Source organism: Grammomys surdaster, unplaced genomic scaffold (genome assembly GCF_004785775.1).
Source record: "Grammomys surdaster isolate TR1022 unplaced genomic scaffold, NIH_TR_1.0 99, whole genome shotgun sequence".
Taxonomy (NCBI): Eukaryota; Metazoa; Chordata; class Mammalia; order Rodentia; family Muridae; genus Grammomys; species Grammomys surdaster.
In genome coordinates, this window is record NW_021604578.1 from 12,042,422 (window position 1) to 12,068,770 (window position 26,349).

The window sequence follows — 26,349 nt, forward strand, 5'->3', positions numbered from 1 at the left end:
TTTTCCTTTCCTTTTTCCTTTCCTTTTTCCTTTCCTTTTTCCTTTCCATGGCAGTGTTGATATGATGTGGTGAAGTGTGTGTGTGTGTGTGTGTGTTGAGATCATTTGCTTGCACAAGGAAGCTAGAAGACAATACAAATTGTTTCCTTGAATAGGGTGTCTAACTTCCATTTAAGCTAGGTTGGCTGAGTGGCAAAGCAAGTTCTCTTATGATCTACCTGGTTTTGCCTCCTACCCCATGTTGTGGTTATAGAAATGTGCACCCATGCTTAGCTTTTTATATAGGTGCTGGGGATTTGAACTCAGGTCCCCATGCTTGTAGAATAGATTTACCTACTGAGTCATCACTGTCCCTCACACCTTGCAGTTTTGTGCAGGTAGGCACAGGTGCTGTGATTAGAGTGCAATAGTTGACATTCGACCTACCCTCAGCCCTGCTTCTTCTGACTCGTGAGTTCTTTTTGCCCCTTCCATGATGAGCCTTGGAATCAGTGTCATAGATGTCACATATATGGCTGGGCATTCAACAATAATTTAGTCTCAGCACTTTGACCAATTAGGAGTCTCTGTTGTCACTACTGACCACTGCAAAAAGCTTCTCTGACCAAAGCAGATGGAGCACGAATCTGTGAACAGTAATGTTAAGAGCAGTTTTGAGGAGAACATTGTGTCAATTTTGGAAAACAACTGCAGTAGCTTCCCTTCTAGGGCTTATGACCTCTCCATCCAGGGCATTTGGCTGGTTTTACAGTACCAGATGTGAGTTCCCTGCTGTGGAGTGGGCATCAAATTCAGTCAGATAGAGTTGGTTTCGCTGTAACAGACTTACCACTATTGTGCTAGTTGGCTCATCTTGTGTCTGCTGTAGTAGTAGCACAGGACTCACAGTTGGGTAAGACTGTTATTAATTCTGATTTATTTTGTCAAAGAAACTGGTTCAGATATCTATTCATAACTGCCTCTGATTCAGACTATTGTTTTCCTGGTCCTGTTAGTTGGTCAGTGTCAGACTTCATTGTATCAAAACTGGGAATGACAGCTAGGAATTTAACAGTGACCTTTAAAAAAAAAAGATTTATTTATTATATATACAGTGTTCTGTTTACATGTATGCCTACAGGCCAGAAGAGGGGACCAGATCTCATTACAGATGGTTATGAGTCATTGTGTGGTTGCTGGGAATTGACCTCAGGGCCTTTGGAAGAGCAGTCAGTGCTCTTATCCTCTGAGCCATCTCTCCAGCCCTACTTTTTTTTTTTTAAAGAAAATTATTTATTTATTTTTATTTGTATGGATGTCTTGTCTACATATATGTTATTGTACCATATATGTGCCTGATACCGAGGCCCAAAGAGGGTGGTGGATCTCCTGGAAGTGGAGTTACAGATAGTTATGAGCTACCAAGTGGATGCTGGGAATCAGATGCAGGTTCTCTGCCAGAGCAGCCAGTGCTCTTAACCACTGAGCTATCTGTGCTGCCCAACCACCAACATTTCTTTCTTTTATTCTTTAACTGAATTTTCCCATGCAGTATATTTTAATATTTTCTCCTCCTCTAGTTTTTCCCATATTCTCCCCACCTCCCTACCCACCCAACCTCATGTGTTCTCTCAAAAACCCAAACACAAAAACAACCCCAAACAAACAAACAACCACAGACATCAAAACAAAATAGGTAAAAACCAGTAAGACAAAGAAACAAAAACAAAACCTCCCCCCCCCAAACAAACAACAAACACAAAAGTTCACCAAAATGCTATTGAGTTTGTTTGGTGTTGGAACAGCAGCAGAGTATGGTTGATACACTCAATGGCACGTTATTGGAGAATTGTGACTTTCCCCCCCTTTGACCACAGATGTCAGCTACAGATAGCTTCTTGGTTAGGGATGGGACCCCATGTCCATTTCCCCTTCTCAGTGCTAGGACCTGGTCTGGCTTGAAGCTGTACATTTCTTCTGTATGCTATCACAGTCTCTGTGAATTCATGTATGTGTAAGTTCTGTTGTCTGGAAGACACATTCATCTCTTCTGACTCTTACAGTCTTTCTGCCTCCTCTTCTCCATAGATCCTGGAGATTTGAGGGGAAGGGTGTGATGAAGGCATTCTGTTTAATACTGAGTGCTCCAAAATCTTACTTTCTGCATGTTGTCAAACTGTAGATTTCTGTGTTTAATCTACTGCTAGGAAAATCTTCTATTAAGAAGGTTGAGCGTGGCACTGATCTATGGGCATAGGGGTATTTTAATAGGAGTAATTTTACTGCTATGTTCCTTTAACAGAGTGATAGTAATTAGTCTTCCTCTAGGCCATGAGTCCACTAGCCTCAGGTTCCTGACTCCCCAGTGTCAGGTATAGGTTCCAGCTCACTGAGTAGCCTTAAATCCATCAAAAAGTGGCTAGTTACTCCCATACTCTTTGTGACTAGTCACTAGTATATCCCTAAACAGGTAACTCCCAATCATGAGTAGTTATTTGTTTTTAAAAATTTATTTATTTATTTTATGCACATTGCTATTGTTTGTTTGCTTTTTTTTTTTTTTTTTTTTGCCTGCACGTATGTCTGTGTGAGGTTGTCAGATCTTGGAGTTGCAGACAGTTGTGAGCTGCCATGTGGGTGCTGGGAATTGAACCAGGGTCCTTTGGAAGAGCAGTCAGTACACTGAACCATTCCTCCAGCTCCAGAGTATTTCTTTCTTAAATACTAGATATGGAACCTAGTAGCTCTGTGTGTTCCTAGTAGTGCTTTCTTTTTCCTGCAGAGGCTGTTAACTTATGTCTTTCCCTTCTCACTCTTTAAAGGCATTCTTGCTGTGTTACATACAGACTAGGTAGGTTATACTAGAAGTATATTTTCAAATAGTTTTGGAGGCTGGCAGTGCACAGATCAAGGTGCAGATAGATTTAATTTTCTATAAATCCCTGTCGTTTACTCATGCTCTGTCATGCTAAACTATAATTCTTCAAAAGTAATTGGATTCAAATCCATTCAGATCATGTAATGCCAGGAATATGTCTAACTACCTACAGCATGCACTCAGCTTGGGAGCTCTTACTCATCTTTCAAGACCATGCTTTTTCCTTCCCTGTGAGGAAGCCTCTGCTAAGCTTACTAGAGTACAAGCAGCTAGGCCTTCTTTCATAGCAGCTTACCACAGTCTTTACAGTATATTTTAGCTTGTTGTTTTTTTCCCCCTTGTAGAATTGAATGCAAAGATTCCTATGGTATATTTCTTTCAGAGTGGTGCATGGCCAGTAGAGGCTGTTTTATTGTTAAAGACTGTGAATGTAGGTGGAATTAGATAAGTGATATCAGGAATATTATGTTCTGAGAAGGTTAGACTGAGGAGGCCTAAAAAGGGAGAGGCTTGGCTGCTTTTTGTGGCTTTACTCAGCCATAGTAGAGACCAGGAATTATTCAAAAATTGATTATTTTTTGCTGTTTGTATTTTGAGATAGTGCTTTAGTAAGTAGTCTTGGGAAGTTTGAAACTTGTACATAGACTATGTTGGCTCAAACTGGAAGTGATCGTCTGTGTCTTCTGGGTGCCAGGGTTTCAAGTGTGACTGTATTTGGCCAAATTCATTTAACAGCTTTTTTGGTTATTGTTGTTACTATCTAGTTTATTTAAACCAAACATGGTAATACAGTGAAGAGACTGAGATGGTGGCTGCCCAGAATCTTTTGGGTTTCAGATGCAGAACAGCTGTGAGTCTTTGGACTCACACTTCAGTAACAGACAAGTCAGCTTAACAACTATTTTTTATTACTCTATGCCAGGTACTGTTCTAGTTTTTAGGATACATTTTGAGCAAATTCAAGTCCCTTTTCCCTGGCTATTAAGTTTAAATTGAGAGGCTGTACTGTAGTGATCTATTCATACTAACATGTCAGATTTTAATAGTGTTAACAGAACGATTAAGGCTGTCAGACATTAGAAAATCTGGGTTGAGGGATTGTTATTGCTTCACTTTTGTTGTCAACTGGACACAAACTAGGGTCACCTGGGAAGAATTGCCTCATTATATGGCCCTGTTGCCATGTCTGTGGGGAATTTTCCTGCTTAGTATACATTGATGTAGATAGCTCAACCCAGTGTAGGCAATGCTATCCTGCTGTAGGTGAGCATACCTGCATGCTTTATTCTGTGATGAAATAGGATGGCGTGTATGAATGAAGAGTATACATTTTTTAACTTTTAGTAGTTCATGGTTTGTTAGATAAGCTACAATTAAGCAAGGCAATAGGTATAGTAATAGAAGTGTTTAGAAGGTAGATCAGCATGAAGTAGTGCTTTCCTGTCTGTGCAGTCGGAAATGTCCACAGAAGGTGATGTTTGCCGTGAACTTTAGTGGCTCTGTTCATTAGCAGGACGTTAGAACTAGATTGAGTATTGTGGTGGCTCGTCTAGGGAATCTAGCAGTTTTGCTAGATTCAGAATTTGCTAGAGTCAGAATTAATTTTTTTTTCCTACAAGTGGTCATCCCCCTTTTCTCCTTCTCCCTATTTTTTCTTCCCTATTTTTTCCTTTTTTCTTCCAAGATCTAGCTATGTAGCCTAGGCTGGCCCTGAATTCATAATCCTCTTACCTTAGTCTCCAGAGTGTTGTTGGGATTACAAGTGTGTACCAACATGCCCTACACTAATATTAAGGTATAATAATATACCTTTAATCCCAGCACCATAGAGGCAGGAAGCAGGTGGATAGATGTTTGTGAGTTCCAAGCCAGCCTGGTCTACATAGTAAGTTCCAGGACAGTCAGAGCTGCATAGTAAGATCCTGTCTCGAAAAAAGAGAGCTTTGTTTAAGTTAATAAACCGTTTCTTTCTTTAAGCTTTCCAGTATAGTAATGTTTCTGTTTTAAATTTGTTATATGTCTTATGCTTGTTTTGTGTGTGTGTGTGTGGTCTGCATGTGGAGGCCAGAAAAGGGAATGGACTCCTCAGCGGGTGGGATCCAGATGTGAGTCTTCTGTAAGAACAACAGGTGCTCTTACCTGCTGAGTCTTGCTCCAGCCCCATGGTTGGTTCATTTGCTTACTATCTAGCTTGCTTCCTTTTTAAAAATTACCTTTTTTTTTGAGATTTTAATATAATTACATCATTTTCTCCTTCCCTTTCCACCCTCCCATATCCTCTTTTTGGCTCTGTTCATGGACTCTTTTTTTGTTAATTGTTTTACATGCGTATATGTATAGAACCCACGTCCCTGTGCATGACAGGCAAGTGCTGTACTACGTTACATCCCACCCCTTTTTTCAAAAAATGGGATGCAGTCTTGCTAAGTTGTCCAGGCTGGCCTAGAACTCTTGATTTTCAGAAATCTACTTGGGGGACATTTAACAGTGGCTCTTTTGAATCATGGTGGTACACACCTTTAATCCTAGCACACTAGTGGAAGAGTCAGGCAGATCTCTGGGTTTGAGGCCAGCCTGGTCTACATAACAAATTCTAGGCAGCTGCGGCTATATAGAGTCTCTGTTTCAGGCAAAACAAAATACTCTAGCACTTGTAATCATCTGTCCTTTAGGTTGACAGTGTCTTTCCAATTAGAGCGTCTGCTTTAAACTATCTGAACTCGTAACCAAAGTGGACAGGAAGCAACGCTTCCCTTTAGAGTTGTGGAGGTCTTGTGTTGAGAGGTTGGTGTCATTCTTTGGCAAACCATTTCTATAGTTATTTCTAAGACACCTTTATCACTTAACGTCCTCATTTATTTATTTGTGTGGTGTGGTGCGTGTTACCACAGCGTATATGGGGAGGTCAGAGGACTACTTACTTTGTGGGAGTTGATTCTCTGAACTATGTTGGTCCTGGAATTTGAATGCAGGTCATCACATCAGGGTTGGTGGTAGGTCCTCTGAGACATCTTGCTGGCCTTGCTTTTAATCTGAGACATGGTCCATTACATAGGCTAGGCTGGCCTTGAACTCAAGGTGCCAGCATCTTACTGATTGAAGACTTTTATTGTATCCTTATATGGCAGAAAGACTAAGGTAGCTCTCTGATGTCCTCTTACAGGCACATTTAGACTGTGCTTGGGGAAATCTGTCCTGATGGTCTAATACCTTCCTAACTTCTCAGTTCCAAACACCAAAATTAGGCATTAGATTTCAGCATATTACCTGGGGAAGGTACATAGTCATTTATCACAGAACAAGATTTTCTTTTTAAAAAAAATTATTTTATTTTTTATTTTTTTAATATTTATTTATTTACTTATTTATTTATTTATTTAGTTTTGATTTTTCAAGACAGGGTTTCTCTGTGTAGCCCTGGCTGTCCTGGAACTCTACTCTGTCCACCAGGCTGGCCTCAAACTTAGAAATCCACCTGCTTCTGCCTCCCAAGTGCTGGGATTAAAGGCATGCGCCACCACCGCCCGGCTAATTTTTAATTTTTTTAAAGATTAATTTATTCTATATATGTGAGTACGTTCACTGTCTTTGGTGAACACTGGAAGAGGGCATCGGATCCCATTACAGATGGTTGTGAACCACCATGTGGTTGCTAGGAGTTGAACCTGGGTCCTCTGGAAGAACAGTCAGAGCTCTTAACCACTGAGCCATCTTTCCAGCCTCATAACAAGATTTTTTTTATCCCTCCTTTGTTTTTGAGACATTCCTGCTATATGCAAGGATTGCATTTAACTCAGTTTATTTTCAAGTATCATTGAGTATGCATCTCTCTCTCTGTTCACTTTCAATGATTTTGATAACACTAGGGAGGGGAGGCTGAGGTAGGAGGATCCCAGTTGCCTCTGGCTTTCTTTTTTTTTTTGGTTTTTCGGACAGGGTTTCTCTGTGTGTAGCCCCAGCTGTCCTGGAACTCACTCTGTAGACCAGGTTGGCCTCGAACTCAGAAATCCGCCTGCCTCTGCCTCTGGCTTTCTAGGAAATGGTATTTAATCAGAATTTGGAAACTTGAGGTTTTGTGTATGTGGACTCTCCAATTTTATTGTACATTTACTTTTTGAAACAGTAAAAGACAATTTTCTTTAGAAATATATTGATTTATGTAAAGTAATTGGAATTATGGGAGTTCTAAGTAATGTAGCTAGTACATAGAAAAGGTAAAAGTCAGAACCTGGGTGAATAGGAGAAAGTGTTTTTCAAATCCTGCAGATTTTCCTCCATTTATGTTACTGTGCATTTTTGTATTATATATAATATGTATTCAAGTGTGCTAACTTATAATTGCAGGCTTCCATGGATCTCAATAGTGCCAGCTCTGTAGTTCTTCAGGTCTTAACACAGGCCACCAGTCAGGATACTGCTGTCTTAAAGCCAGCCGAGGAGCAGTTGAAACAGTGGGAGACACAGCCAGGTTTCTACTCAGTGTTGCTGGTAAGTAGTTCTTGAAATAAAGTGAGACATCATTATTTTACTAGTTCTGTAACTATCGGGGTTTATAGATTTACTGAAACTGATCCAGATGTTTGGCTGCCATTGTCACCATCATCATAGTAATGTAAAGCTCTTGAGGGTGTTCGCAAGTATTTTTTGATGAATCAACATTTTAGATCTTTCTTATTGTAATTTAATTAAAACTTTTGTTTTGTTTTTTATTTATTCGAGACAGAGTTTCTCTATGTAATCCTCGCTGTTCTGGAACTCACTCTGTAGATCAGGCTGGCCTTAAACTCAAAGGAATCCACCTGCCTCTGGCTCCTGAGTGCTGGGATCAAAGGCATACACCACCACTACTTGGCCTAATTTAAACTTTTAATAGAGGAAGTCACTTTCTTTAGCTCTGTTTTTTGGGGTTGATGAATGACTTTCTGCTTTCTGGCACACCAGTGCTGAGGTGGGTGGAGACGAAGGTCGTGTCTTCTCTTTACCCCGTCTCAGCGCATTTACTTGGAGGGCTCAGCATCAGCATGAGTATTAGGAATACCGTGTTCAGTATTTGTCATTTTTTTCTTTTACTAGGGTTTTTTTTTTTTTTCTTTTTTCAGTAATGGAGAACAAATCTAGGGTCTAGTGTGTGCTAGCAAGTACTCACCATCGACCTGATCTCCCTTCGTATCCTGTATTTCACTTTAAAACATTGTTTTTGGTTTTGCTGAGACAAGGTCTCACTGTGTAGCCCTGGTTTGCCTGGGACTTGGTATGTAGACCAGACTGGCCATTAACACAGTGGTATCAGCTTGTCTCTGCCTTCTGGTTGCTAGAATTAAAGGCATGTACCCCCATGACTGGCAAAATATTGTTGATTTTTTTCCAATCTAGAAATTTAAATATTTTTAGACAGAGGATCTTTTATATTTTCTGGCATTGAACTCTGTTCTCTGCCTTCACTTCCTGAACGAATATATGAATTACTAGTAACTACTTAAGCTGATTTTTTCTCCTTTTTTGTGTTTGCATTTTGCTTTAAGTTAACATTAATTGTTATATTGGTGTATTTTCATATACTATTTTTATTTATTAGTGTATATGTGTTTGGTATTTAGAGTCTTTGGAGGAGGGGATTGAGACCGGGTCTTGTTGTGTAGCAGGTGCTGACTTCAGATTCAGTGACCCTCCCATCTAACTCTCCAGTGTTGAAGTTATAGGCGTTTTCCACCAGACCTAGCCTGCGTAGATAGACATTTGTATAAAAGGCTGTATGCATGGCTTCTGCTGCTTTGGTGGATTACTTTGGAGCAGTGGTTCTCAACTTTTCCTAATACTGTGACCATTTACCACACTTCCTCATGTGGTGACCCCCAACCATAAAATTATTTTAGTGCTACTTCATAACTGTAATTTTGCTACTGTTATAAATTGTAATGTAAATATCTGATCTGCAGGATATCTGATTGTGATTCCCCTAAAGGGGTCTTGACCCACAGCTTGAGAACCACTGCTTTAGAGAGTCATGCACATATGCATACAAATACATACGTGCATATATACATACATACATATATACATAGGGACCTGGTCTCCCTATTTCCAGTCTTCAACATGTAGTGTAACCAAGGAGATTTTGAATTTTTGATTCTCTGGCCTCCACTTCCCAAGTATTGGGTTATAAACATGTTCCACTATGCTCAGATTATAAGGTGGTGGATATGGGACCTGGAGTTTTATGCATGATAGGTGAGCATTCTCCCCGCTGAATTATATCCCCAGCTCAAACTTTAAAAAAGTTTTATTATCTAGCTTAGGCTGGTGTGCAGTTTGTTTCCTCGAACAGGCTAGTTTTGAATGCTTTTTGCCTCAGCATTTTGGATATTGAGGATAAAATAGTTTTTGAATTGGGCATGGTAATCTCATAATCCCAGCACTCGGGGGTGATGCAATGAGGCAAGAGGATCTTAAGTTTGAGGCTAGGTTAGTCTGCATAGCCGGTTAATACACTGAGACTTTCTCATACCCACTGGCAGAGTCAATAATGACATGGAGGCTTCTATATTTTTAGGTTTAGGCTTATTACTAGGGCAGCATCCCAGCTAGCTCATGTAACTTACCCTGACTGTCTGGCGTACAGCCAGCTCTGTGGCTAGCTATATACCTTTCTCGGCTCGGCTACCATCTGATTTCTTTCCCTCTGCCATCATTCTCTCTTTGCCTAGAAGTTCTACCCCCTATTTCCTGCTCTAGATATTGACTGTCAGCTCTTATTATAACCAATCAGTATCGAGACAGCTCTGATCTATTTCTAGATTGCCTTTAGTCAGGTGAGGAAAGATGAATATTTACAAAGTAGAAAACCTGGTGATGTGCCATAGAAATGACAGTAGCAGAATCCTGCTAGCACTTAGTTCTCTGCTGATTCAGAATTAACAAATGCAAATACAGAGACACACCTTCACACACGGTGAAGAAAGATTACCCCAACAAGTTAAAGTCTAGCCTGGACATGTAGACTCATACCAAACTCATACTGAGGGAGATGGAGCTAGAGATGGGGGTTTGCACAGGGTAACAGAGGGGGAGCAGGGGCACTGGGTTACTATTTTAAAATTATATTTTATTGTATTTTGGAGGTTGGTCTTACTGTGTAGCACTGGCTGGTCTGGAACTTGTTATGTGGATCAGACTGGCCTGAAACTTAAAGAGATAACATTGCTTCCTAAGTGCTACAATTAAATACAAGCACCATCATGCTTGGCTTGGACTAGGATTTTTTAAAAAATTTGTTTTATGTGAATAAGTGTTTTGCCTGTGTGTGTCCCATATGTGTGCTTGGCGCCCTCAGAGACCAGAAGAAGCCATTGGATCTTCCTGAGATTAATTGACAGTTGTGAGCCATCTGATATGGGTCTTAGGCAGTCAATCCAGGCCCTCTGCAAAACTAGTAGGCTTTCTTCTCCACTGAGCCATCTCTCCAGTTCCCCAGACTAACCCTTTTATAGCTTAGTGGGCAATAGAAATTTCCTCATTGATCACCAAGATCATGTTGCATGGTTTAACTGCATTCTTGTTTTCATAGTTTGCCACCATTGTATAAAACAGTAACTACAGGTTACTGAATTTACTAACATAAATTATTATATCACATCTCACCTTATATCACTTAAAAGTGCTATTGTGCCAGGCATGATAGTCCACACTTTTAATCCCAGTACTCTAGATGAAAGCAGGTGGATCTCTTGTGAGTTTGCAGAAATCCTGGTCTACATAGTAACTTCCAGCTCTAGCTACACAGTGAGACCCTGTTGAATGGACAGGCAAAGTGCTATCAGACTCATCTGTAAGCATGATTGATTTTTGTTTTTTTAAATCTCACGAGTGTGTGCCTGTATATGTGTGTATGTACCATGTGCATTCAGTGCCTACTGAGGCCAGAAGAGGCCATCAGATCCCACTGGATCTGCAGTTACAGACAGTTGTGACCCTCCATTTGTATTCTGGGGACTGAATCCAGGTGCTCTGGAAGAACAACACATATTCTTAATTGTTGAACCATTTCTCTAGCCTCATGAGCGTGATTGCATTGGTAAGTAGTCTTGTAATTGTGGAATAGGCTATTGTTTTCTTATTTAGTTACCTTTCCTATTGCGATAAAATACTCCAGCAAAACTAGTTTATGGAAGGACAAGTTTATTGAGATTCATTCACAGTTCAAGAATCCATTCCATCATGGTTGGAAAGGAATGATAGCAGGAGCATGAGGCCGCTGGTCACATTGAGTCCATGCTCAGAAGGCAGAATGCAGTGAACGATTCTTCTGTTTCTATGGTCTAGGATATTTGCCCAGCAACAGTGCCCCCAATTCTAGAGTAGGTCTTCTCAATTCAGTTAACAGAATCAGTTTACTTGTTACTTTCAACTTTTTATTAAGGACATTTTCTAACATACTTGAAAGAATAGTATAATGCATCTTTACATATTTATCTGTTGGTTAAACTTAGTGGGATGCTATTGAATAGGCATGCAATCTTCTGTTTATCTCAGGCTCTTACTGTTTATCTCAGGCTGATCTGGTCTTGAGATTTACCTGCCTGAACACTCCAAATGCTGGGGTTACAGTAACACCTGGCTAAGTAGGCCTTTCTTAGTATACATTGTAGAAGTATATATTTTAAGAAGATATCAATGTGATATATATAATGATGAAATTTAAACAAAATAAACAAAAAAAAATTCTGGGCTGAGGTTGTAAGTCAATTGCTAGAGTACTGGCCTAACATGCATGAAGCCTGGGGTTCAATCCTCAATATCCCATGAGCTGAGTACCTGGTGGTGTATACCTGGAGGTGGAGGCATAAAGTTCAAGGTCTGTGAAGCAATGTATATTGACCAACCGGAGATACTCGAGATATTTTCTCAAGAATCAAACATATGCCGGGTGTGGTACATGCCTTTAATCCCAGCACTTGGGAGACAGAGACAGGTTGATTTCTGAGTTCGAGGCCAGCCTGGTCTACAGAGTGAGTTCCAGGACAGCCAGGGCTACACAGAGAAACCCTGTCTCGAAAAACCAAGAAAAAAGAAAGAATCAAACATACAGGGCTGCTTGGTGAAGGTTTGCCTCTTAAACATGAGGACTCCAGTTTGCTCCTCAGAACTATGACAGGTGCAGTGGAGCTGGAGACAGGATAGTCCAGGAACTCACTGGCATGCCAGTCTGACCTAATGGTGATCTCTAGGCCCTTGAGAAACCCTGATTGAAAAGGGTGGCATTTCTGAGATGACATCTGAGGTTGTCCTTTGACTTCCATATGAAGCCATCCACACAATGAACACACACGCACATGCAATAGTACAGACCCACAAAAAGTGAAGTAGACAAATCCATGCTTTATTTTGGTATGTTAATTATATTTTTAAATGATTGCATGTTTATTCTAATACACTTTTTTTATTCACAGAATATTTTTACGAATCACACCCTTGATATAAATGTAAGGTGGCTTGCTGTGCTGTATTTTAAACATGGGATTGATCGTTACTGGAGACGTGTAGCACCTCAGTAAGTTCTCTCGGCCCGAAGTGTAACCCATTCCAAATTACAGAAGATGGAGATGGTATCTGTGTGTGCACAAGAATGTGTCAAATGCTTATTTGCATAAGTGCTAAATTGGGACAGCAGAGAAGTGAGCATGATACTTGTGTAAGCACGGCATGGAGATGTGTGAAACATTTGCTGTGTAAGAGAAAACAAGTGTGTTAACTACTGGAGAAATGTATTTGCATAGTTCAACAACCACATTGTTGTTTTTCTACATGGGTTTGTGTCTTCCCATGCATGCATACTTGTGTGTATTTTTGCCTGCCTTTCTTAGTGTTCAGCTTCTGAGGATCAAATTGAGTGTCAGAATCCTCTTAAAGAAGTAAGATGTTTTGATTTTTGAAAAGGAAATCCCATGCTATGTCTGCATTCAATGAATCTTCATTTCTGTGTTTTGCATTTTCTCTGGGAAGAATGGATGGATACCATACATTTACAGTTTCGCTAGATTAAGCTTTAACTGTAAGGTAAGGGTAAAGTGAGAAGATTCATTTTAAGAATTAATTAACACATAATGTACTTTATGGACAGGCAGTGCAGTCAAGTCTGGAATTTTGTTAGAAAATAGATCTTGCCGAATATATAACATAAGCTGTTCTCTCCAGTAGGTGGCACTAAAACTCTATAGGTTTTCATTTGTTTTATTCTGACTATTTCAAAGCCTACCCTTGAACAGTATCAGAAAGAACTGGAGTATTTTTAGGCCGAACTTTAGTATGAAGCTAACTCTTTTTTATTTCAGGAGTAATTGATGGTTTGGATGAGAAATGAAGCAATTGATGATGAGAAATTATATGGTTGTTTATTAGCATTTTGGGACAGGGTTTTCCTAAATAGCTGTGGCTAGCCTAGAACTTGCTGCATAGACCAGGGTGGCCTGGAACTTAGAGCTAAACCCTTGCTTGTGTCTTTTGAATTCTTGAGTTATAGGCATGTGCCACTATGCCTGGCTAAACTAGTCTAAATCAAAACAGTTAAGGAAGGAATCACAGTATTAAATAGTCACATTGTCATGTAGTGTATTGAGATAGAAGTGGGCCTGGAGATGAATACACTTACAAAGGTCGCAAGGTTGGCAGGTTAGGAATTGATTTTAGCTGCAGATTTGAAGCACTTAAAAGTTTGTGTTTTTGCTGTTAGTTACAGTTCTTATTCTGACCATTATTTTCATAGGATGAGAATCAACTGAAGCTTATATATTATTTTCATACGCCATTCAATTTAACTGGGCCATAATTAGATGCTCTCAGTTTCTGTTTGAGATAAAGGCTGAATTTAAGTGCAGATTTATTTGGAAGATTTGCTATAAGGATTGATTTTGTGCACAGTGCATCTGTGAAGTAGGCAGAGAGCCATATGGTCTTCCCTCCATTGCAGGACCCGGTGCCTTCTTACACAGCAAACACTTTGGTTTCCCTTTTCTATGTTTAAGCTTTTTCAAAATTAAATTCACATGCTGTTGTTACTATTTTTTAAAGACTTTATCAAACTGTGAGTTACTGACAAACTTCATCAAGTGCTGGGACTGTAGACCTGTGCCACTGTGACTGTATTGTGAACTTTGTGTATAGAGCTGCTGTGGATGCACCTGGTTGGTAACACCAGCCGTTTTGTCTTTCCTTTAATTGCTGTTTTTTTTTTCCCTTTAAATAAGATTTGACATACATTTTGTTTTTTGGAATTAACTTAATTTTCTTTTACTAGCTTGATGATATGGAAGTTTAGATAAATTTATTTTCAGTTGTTTTAAAAAATAATTCTTAATCTAAATATCTAAAACCCAAGATGCTCCAAAATCTGAAACTTTTGATTGCTGCCATGATACCACAAGAAGGAAATTCTACAAACTGACCTCATGTTACAAATTTCACTTATTGTGTCAGTGTGCTAAAAATATTCTCCAAAGTTACCTTTAGGTCATGTGTATTAAGTGTGCATTAAACATGAATGTATTTCATGTTGGACTTGGGTTCTATCTTGGAGATATCTTATGTATATGGAAATACCCCAAACTCTGAAAGAAATAACCTGAAATCTGAAATTTATTTCTGAAGCATTTTGAACATGACACTAACCTGTGTAGACATTTAGAACACTAAGACTTTTCATGTAATCATGACTTCAGTTCACTTGCAAAAACCTAGAAATATAGTCTTCTTTTTATTTCATTCATTTGTTTACTGATTGGTTGATGGGAGGTAAATACTGTTATATTTTTCCCCTGAGCTATACCCTAGCTCCTTATTAGCATTTTAAACAGGGCATGGTGGTCAGCCTGGTCTGCAGAGTGAAACCCTGTCTTGGATCAAATAGAATTTTTTTTTTTTTTTTTTCTGAGACAGGGTTTCTCTTATACCCCGGGTTGTCCTGGAACTCACTCTGTAGACCAGGCTGGCCTCGAACTCAGAAATCCACCTGCCTCTGCCTCCCAAGTGCTGGGATTAAAGGCGTGTGCCAAATAGAATGTTTTAAATTTTGCTTGAATTCTATCTTTTTTATAAGAAAGCTTTTTAGTATGCCACAAGGAGCACAGCAGGCATGGCAGGAACAGGATTGCCAACTGGAATCACTTTTCAGACCTGGAGCTGTAGGGCAATCAGCAGCATTTTGTCTAATTTTTAAACATGGAGATTTTTAGTAATTTTTTTTATTGATTTTTTAAAAAAATATTTTCTTATTTTACTAAAATACTATAAGATAGATAATTAATGACTTACCAGCATTTGAAAATTGTGTTTTCCAGTTGGGGATTCTAGTGTTTTGTGTATGTCAGCTATCTAAATGTAAATCATACTGCTTAAGACTTGTGTATCTATTGACTTTTTCCACATTTTCTGAAAAGTTTGCCTAACTCCAAATGTCATGTACATACCTACTCTTTCTCTGTAGACTTTGATTTCTGTATATTGAGGTTGTCATAGGCTCATAGGTATTCAAGGTTGTTCTATTACGAAAATTTCTTCCTTTAGTGTTAGTAGTGAGTTTGGACTTAAAGTCTAGTTTGTCTGATATTGATAAAGCCCCAGCAGTTACATTATGGTTAGTATTTGCTTGTTGTTTATATCTTTCTCATTATTTATTTCATTTACAGTTATTTTTTATAAGTAGCAAATAGCTGTTTTTTATTTTAAAATGTGTGTGTGTATGTGCATGTGTATTTTGTGTGTGTGTGTGTACACCTGTGTATGTGTGCAGGTGCCTGGGATCCACTAGAGTTAGAGTGACAGGCAGTTGTGAGCTACCTGATGTATATGCTGAGAATCAAACTCATGTCCTATACAAGTGTAGCACTTACTCTTAATCACTGGAACATCTCTGTAGCCTGTGGGTTTTGCTTTTATCCAACATGGCACATGTTTCTCTTTTGGTATTGTGCCCATTATATTTAATGTAAGTACTGAATGGTTGGGATCAAATCTGCTGCCCACTCATTCTCTTTTAGAGGAAGTGCTAAATGTTGGTATCGTGTACACAGATGCCTGTTACAGTTTTAAATCTACTTTTATTTACTTTTTGTTTTAGTATTTATTTTCGATTTTTTTTTTCTTTAGACGGGGTCTTAGGGTGTAGCGCTGGCGGTCCTGAAGCTTACTGTGTAGATCATGTTGGCCGGATTTACCTATCTGTCCACTGAGTGCTAGGATTAAAGGTGTGAGCCACCATACATGGCTTGTTTTGTTTTTTAAAGACAGGGTCTTTTATAGCCACACTGTATATCTGAGACTGGCTGTGAAATTCTGATCCTTTGCTTCCACCTCTCAAGTGCTAGAATTACACTGTGCTCTACAGCACATAGCCCGGCACTCATATTTTCTATTTTGTTTCCAGTCTTCATTTCCCATTTATCCTTGAGTCTGACTTGAGATTATTCAAGAATTAAAAAAGAAGTATATTAGTTCACTAGTTCACTTGTTCACTTGTTTATAGTTCAGGTGAATACATTGCATCTGTCATGTATTAGAGCATACCCATGTGTTAGCATACTACTTTTTTTTTTAACCTAATGTAAGACCCTCATAATAATACTTTAACTCTATTTAAGCTTTCCTGTGTAATATTGTTATGGGTATCTTAGTTCCCTACATATTTTCCACTATCTATCTATCTATCTATCTATCCATCCATCCATCCATTCATCCATCATCTATTGTGTGTGTGTGTTTGTGAGCACATTCCGTGGCACATGTATGCAAGTCAGATGAAAACTTGGAGTTGTCCATGTGAAACCATGTGAGTTTCAGGAATTGAACTTAGGCTGTCATGGTTAGACAGACAAGTGTCTGTCTGTCTGTCTATTAATTTATGGCAGGGTCTCGTGTGTAAGCCAGATTGGTCTTGAACTCCTTGTCCTCCTGTTTCTGGTTCTTGAGTTGTTATCAGTGGGTGCTCAGTCAGAACTACCTGTTTTCCTTATCATGCTTTAATCTGTGTATTTCTACTGACTTGCTGTTCATTTTAGGATTTCTCTTTGATACTTAAAAAAAACCAGATTCTGATTGTCCAGTGAAATTCTCCATCTCATACATACTTAAAGAACAGTTAATTTTAAGTGTGGTTTTGGTGACTAAAGTGCCTGCTTGTGTTTTAAATGTAATCATGTTTAGTTTAGTTTTGGTGGGTATGCTTAAGTTTTGATTGGATGCTAACATAGTATAATTACAGTTAGAGAGGGTTTAATTTCTGTTATCTTTCATGAGAAAGAATTTAGGTAAGCAGACAGAATATTCCTTTAACCTTGATGTAGCTAAGGGTGTTTTTGTTGTTTTGTTTTTTGGTTTACTGTTTGTCTCAAGCTATAGCCTTCCTGGGGTTTTAACTATAAGCTTTGAGTGTTCGTCTACTGAGATACTGCTTTCTGTCGACCTTGAGTTCTTTGCCTCTCTAGTGCTGCAAGGCCTGTTGAAATCTCTCTTTTGCTCCGTAGTCTCTTGGCTGCTGCTTTCAGCTTTGTTTTTCTTTCTTTTTTTTTTTTTTCTTCCTTCCTGGCTAGGTACCAAAGGGAGGATATATTGGCTCATCACAGTGCCGTCTTTTCTTGCTGAGTCCAAGTTCCTCTGCCCTGACTGTTTGTTTTGTTTTGGGGTTGTTTTTTCCTCTGGCTGCCATGCCACAAACGGAATGCTTACAGATAACCCAGGTTTATTCTCTTACAGATTAGATAGCTAAAAATCCAAAAGCAAAAAGTTTGTACCCTTTGAGGGTCCATAGGATTAGTCTTTGATTGTTTCTGGTTGTGGCCAGCAGTATTAGGTGTTTCTTGGCATGTGATTGAATGATTCTAATCTTTGCCCCTATTGTCACATGATCTATGCCAAGTTATCTGTTTCTCTGTTTACATTTTCTTCTTAGAAGGGCACCAGGCCCGGCATAGAGGTGCAGGCTTGTAATCCTAGCACTTGGGAGATTGACATGGATTTATGTTCAAGGCCTTCTGGGCTTCATAGCAAGTTTCAGGTCAGCCTATCCTGTATATCATGACCCTGTGTCAAAACAAAACAAAGCAACCAAAAGGAAAAATTCCAGTATTAGAATAGAGCCCATCAACGAAGAATGATTTTTGTCTAAATGTGATTTAATCTACAAAGAACTGTAATATTTCCAAATAAATTTGTGCTCAAAGATACTTGGGATAGGACTTAAATATTTAATTTTGAGATATAATTTAGCTCGTAATATATGCTTTGCTTTTTAAAAACTACTTTACTTAAAATTTCATTTATTAGTGTGTGTACATGCCTGATGTGTGGATGTGCATATGCATGACCTGCCTGTGGAGGTCAGAGGACAGTGTTGTTGGTATTTATGCATGACCCGCCTGTGGAGGTCAGAGGACAGTGTTGTTGGTATATATGCATGACCTGCCTGTGGAGGTCAGAGGACAGTGTTGTCGGTATATATGCATGACCTGCCTGTGGAGGTCAGAGGACTGTATTGTGCAGTTATTTAAATTCACTTAAAAATTTTCTAACAACCATTCTTTGATTTGGAATCTCTACTTGTAAATTTAAAATTTTATTTATTTTATATATATGGGTGTTTTGCCTGCCTGTATGTGTGTACCACATATGCTCTTGGTGCGTACAGAGGCCAGAAAGTGTCAGACCTCATGTAACTAACTGGATTACAGATGCCTAGGAGCTATTGTGTGGGTTGTGGGAATTGAACCTGGTCCTGTGGAAAAGCAGCCAGGGCTTTAATCATCTCTCCAGTTCCTACATGTAAAATTTATAGAAGAGTTGTCAAAGAAAGCAGAAGTCTGTATCTCTTGTTGTTTGTAGACAAGTGTTTTTACGTCCATAAAGGTGGACATTGACATACTTCATCATTACTCTGGATGTATCTTGCCTTCTATAGCTTACTTATTGTACTTTCTGTTTATTCATTTGTGAAGGAGCTTTAGGCTTGATATGTGCCAACATTTAAGTAATGGCAATGATTCTACTTAAAGCTAAGCAGACAATCATGCATTTAAAGGTGTTTTATTGTTAAAATTCATAGCAGTGCTTGACTTACTTGCTTCTGGGTGACATTCTCTTGCATAATAATTTCACTTTTTTACAGTGCTCTTTCAGAAGAGGAAAAGTCAACATTGCGTGCAGGGCTCATCACCAATTTTAATGAACCAATAAACCAGGTCAGTGACAAAATTAAAAAAAAAAAAAAAAAAAAAAGAAAGCTGAGTGGAGAGTTTGAGGCCATTCTGAGTTACATGTTAGGTCCCCTGCCTCTACCAAAAAAATCCAGGAAAGACTTAAAAAAAAAGATGAAGTGTCTAACTGATATGTAATTAGAAAGAGATTTTGATAGCTCTTAGAGTCTATGGACTACATTTTGAGGACCACTGCATTAAGTAGTTTAGTGTAGTTTTAATAGTATTTGTTCAGCATAGTTAACTCCTGAGGGGTAATGTCAAAACATGAGTGTATTATTTATCCTTTGCCTTGATTTCATAGTTATTCCCCATGATTTCTTTCTTCTCTCTTTAGATTGCAACCCAGATTGCAGTGCTGATTGCAAAAGTTGCTCGGTTAGACTGTCCTAGACAGTGGCCTGAGCTCATTCCCACTCTTGTAGAGTCTGTTAAAGTCCAAGATGATCTTCGACAGCACAGAGCACTGCTTACCTTCTACCATGTCACCAAGACTCTGGCGTCTAAACGCCTGGCTGCTGACAGAAAGCTGTTTTATGATGTAAGTATTTAACATAATTCCATTTGGTTAAGAAAATAATGATACTTGTATAAAAATGGCTCATTTTTCTTGTATTAATATTTTTGGAAAGATTTTGAAATCTTTCCAGTCTAAACTGCAGTGATATATATGGAAAGCTCATTTAGGTGTCAGTGAGGATACTTGTGTTCTGAAACACTTTGAAAGCAAAGAAATTGGTTTGAGATTGTCAGTGTAGCTGAGATGTGATAACAGATCTCTTCAGGAAAGCCATGGGAAGGGGGACGATTAGAAGATTCAGTATTGAAATTAGGAAGTAGGATTGGCATGCTTAGATAGTTGATGGGTGTAAAATAGAGATACAACTGAAAGATTATATTAGTTACCTTTGTCCTAGTGATGATGCTCAACAGAAACAACTTAAGGGAGGAGTTGATTTTGGCTCCTGGTTTCAGTCCATCATGGCAGGGAAGGCAGAGGTGATGTTGGCAGGCATATGTGGTAGAGGCTTTTCAAATCTTGGTGGATCAGGAAGGTTAGAACTCAGACTAGTCTTCACTCTACTAGTTTTGCTAGCATGGCCACAGTTCCAAAGCTTTACAAAATAGTACCACTAGCTATAAATCAAGTTTTTATCTTTTTTTTAAATTTTAAATATTTTTTATGTGCATCGGTGTTTTGTCTGTACGTATGTTTGTGTGAAGATTTTATACCTGGAACTGAAATTACAGGCAGCTGTGAGCTGCTATGTGGGTGCTAGGAATTGAACCTGGGTCCTCTGGGAGAACAGTCAGTGCTCATAACTGCTGAGACATCTCTCTAGCCCCCAGTTTTTAATTTTTTTTTAAGACAAGGTTTCTTATGGTCCAGGCTGACCTCAAACTTGCTATGTAGCTGAGGAAGACTGAATTACTGATCTTCATGCTTCCATATCCCAAGTGCCAGGGTTACCTGCCACACCCAGCCAGTTTAGAATGTTGACAGATCCGAGCCCATTCAGCACATTGCATCCAAACTGTATCAGGGATGGCAGTCTTTTACCAGCTCTTACTTTCTCTACTTTTCTTGGTGTGGCTTTAGGTCTGGCTATTTTTGACCTTTCAAAATAGCAATTTCATATTGCTTATGATGACATTTTGGACTGTACCATGTAAAACTGCTGAATTTGAAGATATTTGTGTGTGTGTGTTCTTGCTCACATTTGGTAGTAATGAAAAGTGCAAAATTAGAAAGTTTATGATAGGACTCAGAAAACTAAGGTATCTCTAGGATGTTATTTGTTTTGTGCAGTTCTCTTTCCTTTTCTTACTGTATTCTGTCGATTAGGCTTTCCCAGTGGTTGGTTTTTCCCCTGCAAGTCTGGATGGTTTCTTCTGCTTCTTCATTTTTTGTGTGGTCTTAAGCAGCCTTTTCCAGGCTTTCTTTCTTCTGACAGTTACTCTTCCTCATGTTTAAGCTCCTGTGTAGAGGTATATGCACATGTATCTATGCTTTCTTTCCTCCTCCTTTTTATTTTAAAATAAAGGATATTCTGGCACAGCGACAGCCAGAATGCCTGACAAATTCTAAGCTCTGTGAGATGCTTTATTTCTAAAGGAGACACCTAGCTGTACAAGGGGAGGAATAATTGAAGAGTTGGCAGTACGCAGAAGATAGACAGTTTAATGAGGGGAGCCAGAGAAAAGAGTTCTAGAAGAGAGTCCTTGTAAAGCTTCTGTTTTTTTTTTTTTTTTCACAAAAAGCTAGCTAACTTGGTGTCCCTGGTGGACAGTGTAGTGCCTCATGTTTGAGGATAGTTAAGGGAAATGGGGAGAAGAGAAATATGTATTTTTGTGCTATCTCTCATGTTCAACACAGGTTTTGACAGATGCAGCGATATATATATATATATCTCATGTCAGCTACATTTTGACTAAGGGCAAAGAGTCCCTTGACCACGAGTTGTAGACTACTTTAGACAACACAACAACAAAATAAAGTGAAGAAGGAACAACAACAAATGCACATTAGTTTTCAGTCTCTAGGTAATAGATGATGAGGTTTCAGAGCCAGTCTTTAGAGATCCTTACTCTTGAGGGTGTAGCTTACAAATCTTGGGTCATGGCATTTTTCTTCTTCTTTTCCTGTGGGAAAAATAAGGCTGCAGTGGTGGAGATGTCCCTGAGGCCTTCCACACTGCGGCAGGTCCCACATACATGAGGAGGTCTAGGGTTCTGGCGGCCTGGAGGCTTTGGCGACGGCAGGCCCCAATGACAGTCCAAAACCAAGTCCTTGGTTCCAAAAGGGTTTATTGTCATGGATGATGGTAGATGGATCTTTAAGTACCCCCTTAAAACTCAGGGCAGTCCCGAGTTAAATAGGGAGGGAGAAAGGGGGAGGATGGGGGAAAGGCATGCTTAATTTGCTCCACCCTCTGGCCTTCATTAGTATGTAAATCCCTAGGGCCTGAGGCCTCTAGTCACGCCCTCTACCTTGCACTTTGGGAGGGTCTGTAATGGCCTACGTGACTGAACAATGTATGTCTATGGAGATGAGACCGCATCAGGACTCTGGGTTCTGGGGGCACAGCCAAACGCCTGCCGGTTCTCACGTAGAGTCTTGGGGTTCTAAGCCCGTGCCCAGCCATGAACCAGAATATCCTTACGCAGTCCCACATTTCCCCCCTTCCCATCTGCTTTTACTTGGTCCTCGTCTTCCCTTTCCCTTCTGAAACAGCCCAGACTGGCTTCAGATGGCTAAGGGTGACCTTGCACTCCTGTTCTTGTCTCTACTTTCCAATTCTGTGCTGTATGTTTATGTGGTAGGATTACATGCATGTCCCACCACGCTTGTCTCTCTAGATAGTAATTCTTACATACCTAGAGTGTAAGCTAGAATTACACTTTATTTTCTTTACTTTTAACTTTATTGGTTTAAATATACTGACTTACTCCCAGCAATGGGCAAAGAGACACCTTGTTGGTGGTCTTGTTCTTATATCAGTCAGGGCAGAGCAGATGGAAGTCCTTTGTTCATCCTAGCTTGATGTATGACTTGGTGGCACTAGCTGTTTTATGCCTAGGACTCATAAAAATCAAATTGAGTCAGTCAAATCAAAGGCAGCTCAGAAAGAGAACAATGGACAGAGACCTGCGGACTGCTCTGCCACCCACAGACCTACCCTCCAGTGAATGGCACAGGCAGGCCGTAGACATCTACTTGCTGATATGCCACACAGCAGCATGGATGGAGGATGCCACCCAGGGACCTGCCAGCTGTGTGGCCAGCCTGTCCTGGGAGTCACCACAATGTGCAAGTATGTGGTGGACAGATGGGAGAGGAAGAGAAGTGGAACAGCCTGAGCATAACGAAGAGAGGTGGAACTGGAGACTCTGGAGAGGAGAGGAGGAGCCTGTTGTGAATTGCCAGTCCTGCCACCTGGGTCATGGTGAAGTCAAGCCTCTGCCCTAGCTGTCACTGAGGGCCATGTCTGAATCTGACATGAAGCAGCAGGGGTCAGTGTTGATGTCTATGGCTCATATTACCACTAGAGAACTTGAGGATGTCTCTGGTTGGGGCAGCCACTGGGACCACCTGAGTGTCTAGGGACTGTGCAGAAGTGGTCCTGTCTCTTACTGGATGCTCCTCTCTGAAGGGCTGGCCCAATCATTCACTGCTGGGAGCACTTGGAAAGCACAGGCCCTGTGCCTTGCCCAGGCAGCACAGTAGAGCTGGCCCTGAAGGCGGTGTGTGTGTGTGTGTGTGTGTGTGTGTGTGTGTGTTTGTGTATTTGTGTATTTGTGTGCTGGCCCTGAGTGTGTGAGTGAAGGAGAGATGGCTTTAACCACTTGTCTGCTATTGGACAGCATGGGCACAGAGGTGATTCCTCCCTCTTCGTCCCCACCTCTGGCAATCAGGAAAGCTGTTTACAGAGTCTGTGAACTCTGGAGAACTAGCTCTGCCCCTCACCAGCTGCAGCACTCCGGAGAGTGGGCCCTGAATCTTGCCTGGACAGCACAGTAGAACTGACCCTAGTGGTTGGGGAGCAGGTTAGCCAGTTCCAAGGAGAGCTCAGGAGAGCTGGCCCCGCCACTTGTCTGCTGTGAGATGGCATGGGTGTGGGGTGCTGTGTCCACCCCTCATCACTTGCAGTAGCTGGGAGAGCTGGTCCTGCCTCCTCACTGCCTTTAGCACCTTACCTTTGCAAGTGAAAGACGTGTGGATAGGGAGATATACTGTGAGACACACTGTGACATACTACAGCTTCCACGATGTGATGTTTTCTATGGTTTTCTGTGTGTGTGTTTTATTTTGGGGAGTGGGGGAGGTTGCAAGGGCAAAGGGCATATATGAAGGGACAAGGAGATGAGTGGGACTGGGGTGCAGGATGTGATAAAAAGTTAAAAAATATTGCTGTCTTATCTAAGAACGTTGAGTAAGAAAATTCTTTTTGATAATCATGGGATTACTTTGCTGTTCTTTATCATGTTAGCTTAATTTCTGTTGTTTTATTTTAAAACTGTTTTTAAAGGTTTATTTTCAATGTCTGTGTATAAATGTTTTGCCTACATATATGTATGTGCACCATATGTGTTCCTGATGCCCTTGGAAGTCAGAATTGAGCATCAAATCTCCTGAACTATAGTTAACAGATGGTTGTGAACCACCATGTGGGTTCTGGAAATTGAACCTTGATCCTCTTCAAGAACGTGTTTGCTTAATTGCTGAGCCATCTGCCTTACCCAGATTTTTCTTTCTTGATGTAGCCCTGGTTGGTGGACCTTACTATGTAGATAGGGAGGGCCTCAAATTCCCAGAGAACCACCTGTCTCCGCCTCCCAAGTGCTGAGGTTAAAAGCTGCACTACCACTCCCAGTTGTTTGCTCTATTTCTAGGAGTCAGGATTAAAGAAATGATCTTTCAACATCAGATATGTAGAACATTCTGGTTACAGCTAACCTTTGTTAATGATTACTCAGCAAAAAAAAAAAAAAAATGAATTACTTGGGCTCTCAAAAGGTATAGTCTTCTTATCTGTTGATTTGGTTCTCAGGTATTTGTTTTAGCCTAGCAGTCTCTTCAGTGTTATGGTTGGCTTTGTTGTAGTGTTGTTTCAGTTCCTTTCCCTGTCTTCTGCAATACAGGTCTGCCTAGCATCTGATGCTAAACTTGGTGGACCGTTCACCACATTGTGCTGAATGTTCACTTAGCTTTCTCAGATCACTGAGGTGCTCCTTTTATTGCTGCAGTTCTGCTATGTAGCCTAGAAAACTGCACATGGTGCTTAATAACTGTTAAATGAACAATCAGCCTGAGTATATGGTACAGTGGTTGAGTGCTTACTTGCCTAGGAAGAGCACAAGAGTTTGGATTCAGTTCCTAGCACTGCAGAAACAAAGCAGTCCCTTCCCCCCCCCCCCAAAAAAAAAAAACAAAACAATGGAAGAAGAGTCCTGGTCTTAGAAATTACAGTATTTAAGCTGGGCATGGTGGCACATGCCTTTAATCTCAGCACCCTTGAGAGGCAGAGGCAGGTGGGTCTCTGTGAGTTTGGGGCCAAACTGACATCTTTTCCAGGTGCAAGCCAGGTAAGTCAGGTAATAAAACCTTGTTTTCAAAAAATTAACAAAAAAAAGTATAAAGCAAAGTTTCATGGAAACAGGTTATTTTTAGATTACATAGAGCTAAAAATGTCTAGGCAAAAACCGATTAGCACTTCTCATTGTGAACTGGATTAGTTGAGCTTGGAAACCCCAGTGTGTGTGTGTGTGTGCGTGTGTGTGCGTGTGTGTGCGTGTGTGTGCGTGTGTGTGTGCGCGCGCACGTGCGTGAGTGTGTGTCTGCAGTAAGTAGGTGCTAGGATGGGATGTGGTCTTTAGGAGTGAGGTACAGATAGCTGTTTAATTGCTGCTAGCTGTGTGGGAAGACTGCAGCCTTTTGCTGCTTCAGCTGCTCTTACTATTTTGGCGGGAGAGCAGGGGCTCACTGCTTTTAGCACTTAGGAGAGTGGAGCCCTGCACCTTACCTGGGCAGCACAGTGGAGCTGTCCCTAATGGCAAACACATGGGTGAGCTGGCACTGAGGGTGTGAGCACAGAAGAGCTGGCCCAGCCCAATATAGGCTGCAACACTGTCCATCTGTCCGTCCGTCCGTCCGTCCATCCATCCATCCATCCATCCATCCATCCATCCATCCATCCATCCATCCAAATGTGTTCTTTAATGTGTCACATCTGAGGAAAGTGAAAAAAAAAAAGACTTAATATTCCTGTCTTATCTGATTGTTCTCCAGTTCTTCTTAAAGATATCTTTACACACCATTTCTTTGAGCCAGGAGGTGAGCTCTATCTCTTAAAATCTTTTCATTAATTTAGAAGAGTGTCATTCCCTTCTGTTCTTGCTGGTTGTCTGCCATGTTGTGGGCCTGGCTTCTGTGCTTGTCAACTGCTTCTTGCTGATTAGTTTCAGGTGAAAGTGTTTTGGATTCTAAAGTTGGTTGCATGGTTATACATTCCATGGCTTTAATATTTTATGGCTAACATTTCCTAGTGGGAATTGTGAGGACAGTGGACCGTAGTATCTAAGAATACTTGAAAGGGTAAGACAAGTTAAACTTACTTTAATGGCTCGCTTTGATATTGGAGGGAGTTAAGTGTGTGCTTAACTCCATGTCAGCTGAAGTCACCAAGCTGTCAGTTGGTGGCACTCTATCTTCTGGTAAGAAATAGAAATTCCATCACTTAAGGTTTTGGAGAACCA

The 26,349-nt window shown here is 40.3% G+C and overlaps 1 protein-coding gene and 1 non-coding gene across 3 annotated transcripts in view; both read left to right on the forward strand.

The window, feature by feature from the left end:
• Ipo11 (importin 11) overlaps positions 1–26,349 on the forward strand; it is a 137,047-nt gene that overhangs the window by 2,823 nt on the left and 107,875 nt on the right. For both annotated transcript variants that reach the window (XM_028783923.1, XM_028783928.1), the window contains exons 2-5: positions 7,202–7,345; positions 12,304–12,404; positions 19,005–19,077; positions 19,430–19,633. In XM_028783923.1, the coding sequence (XP_028639756.1) occupies positions 7,208–7,345; positions 12,304–12,404; positions 19,005–19,077; positions 19,430–19,633 (516 nt within the window). In that variant the 5' untranslated portion in view covers positions 7,202–7,207. The remainder of the gene's footprint in view (positions 1–7,201; positions 7,346–12,303; positions 12,405–19,004; positions 19,078–19,429; positions 19,634–26,349) is intronic.
• On the forward strand, positions 22,540–22,682 carry LOC114636272. The gene has a single exon (XR_003713599.1). It is a non-coding gene; the product is annotated as a small nucleolar RNA SNORA48 (small nucleolar RNA).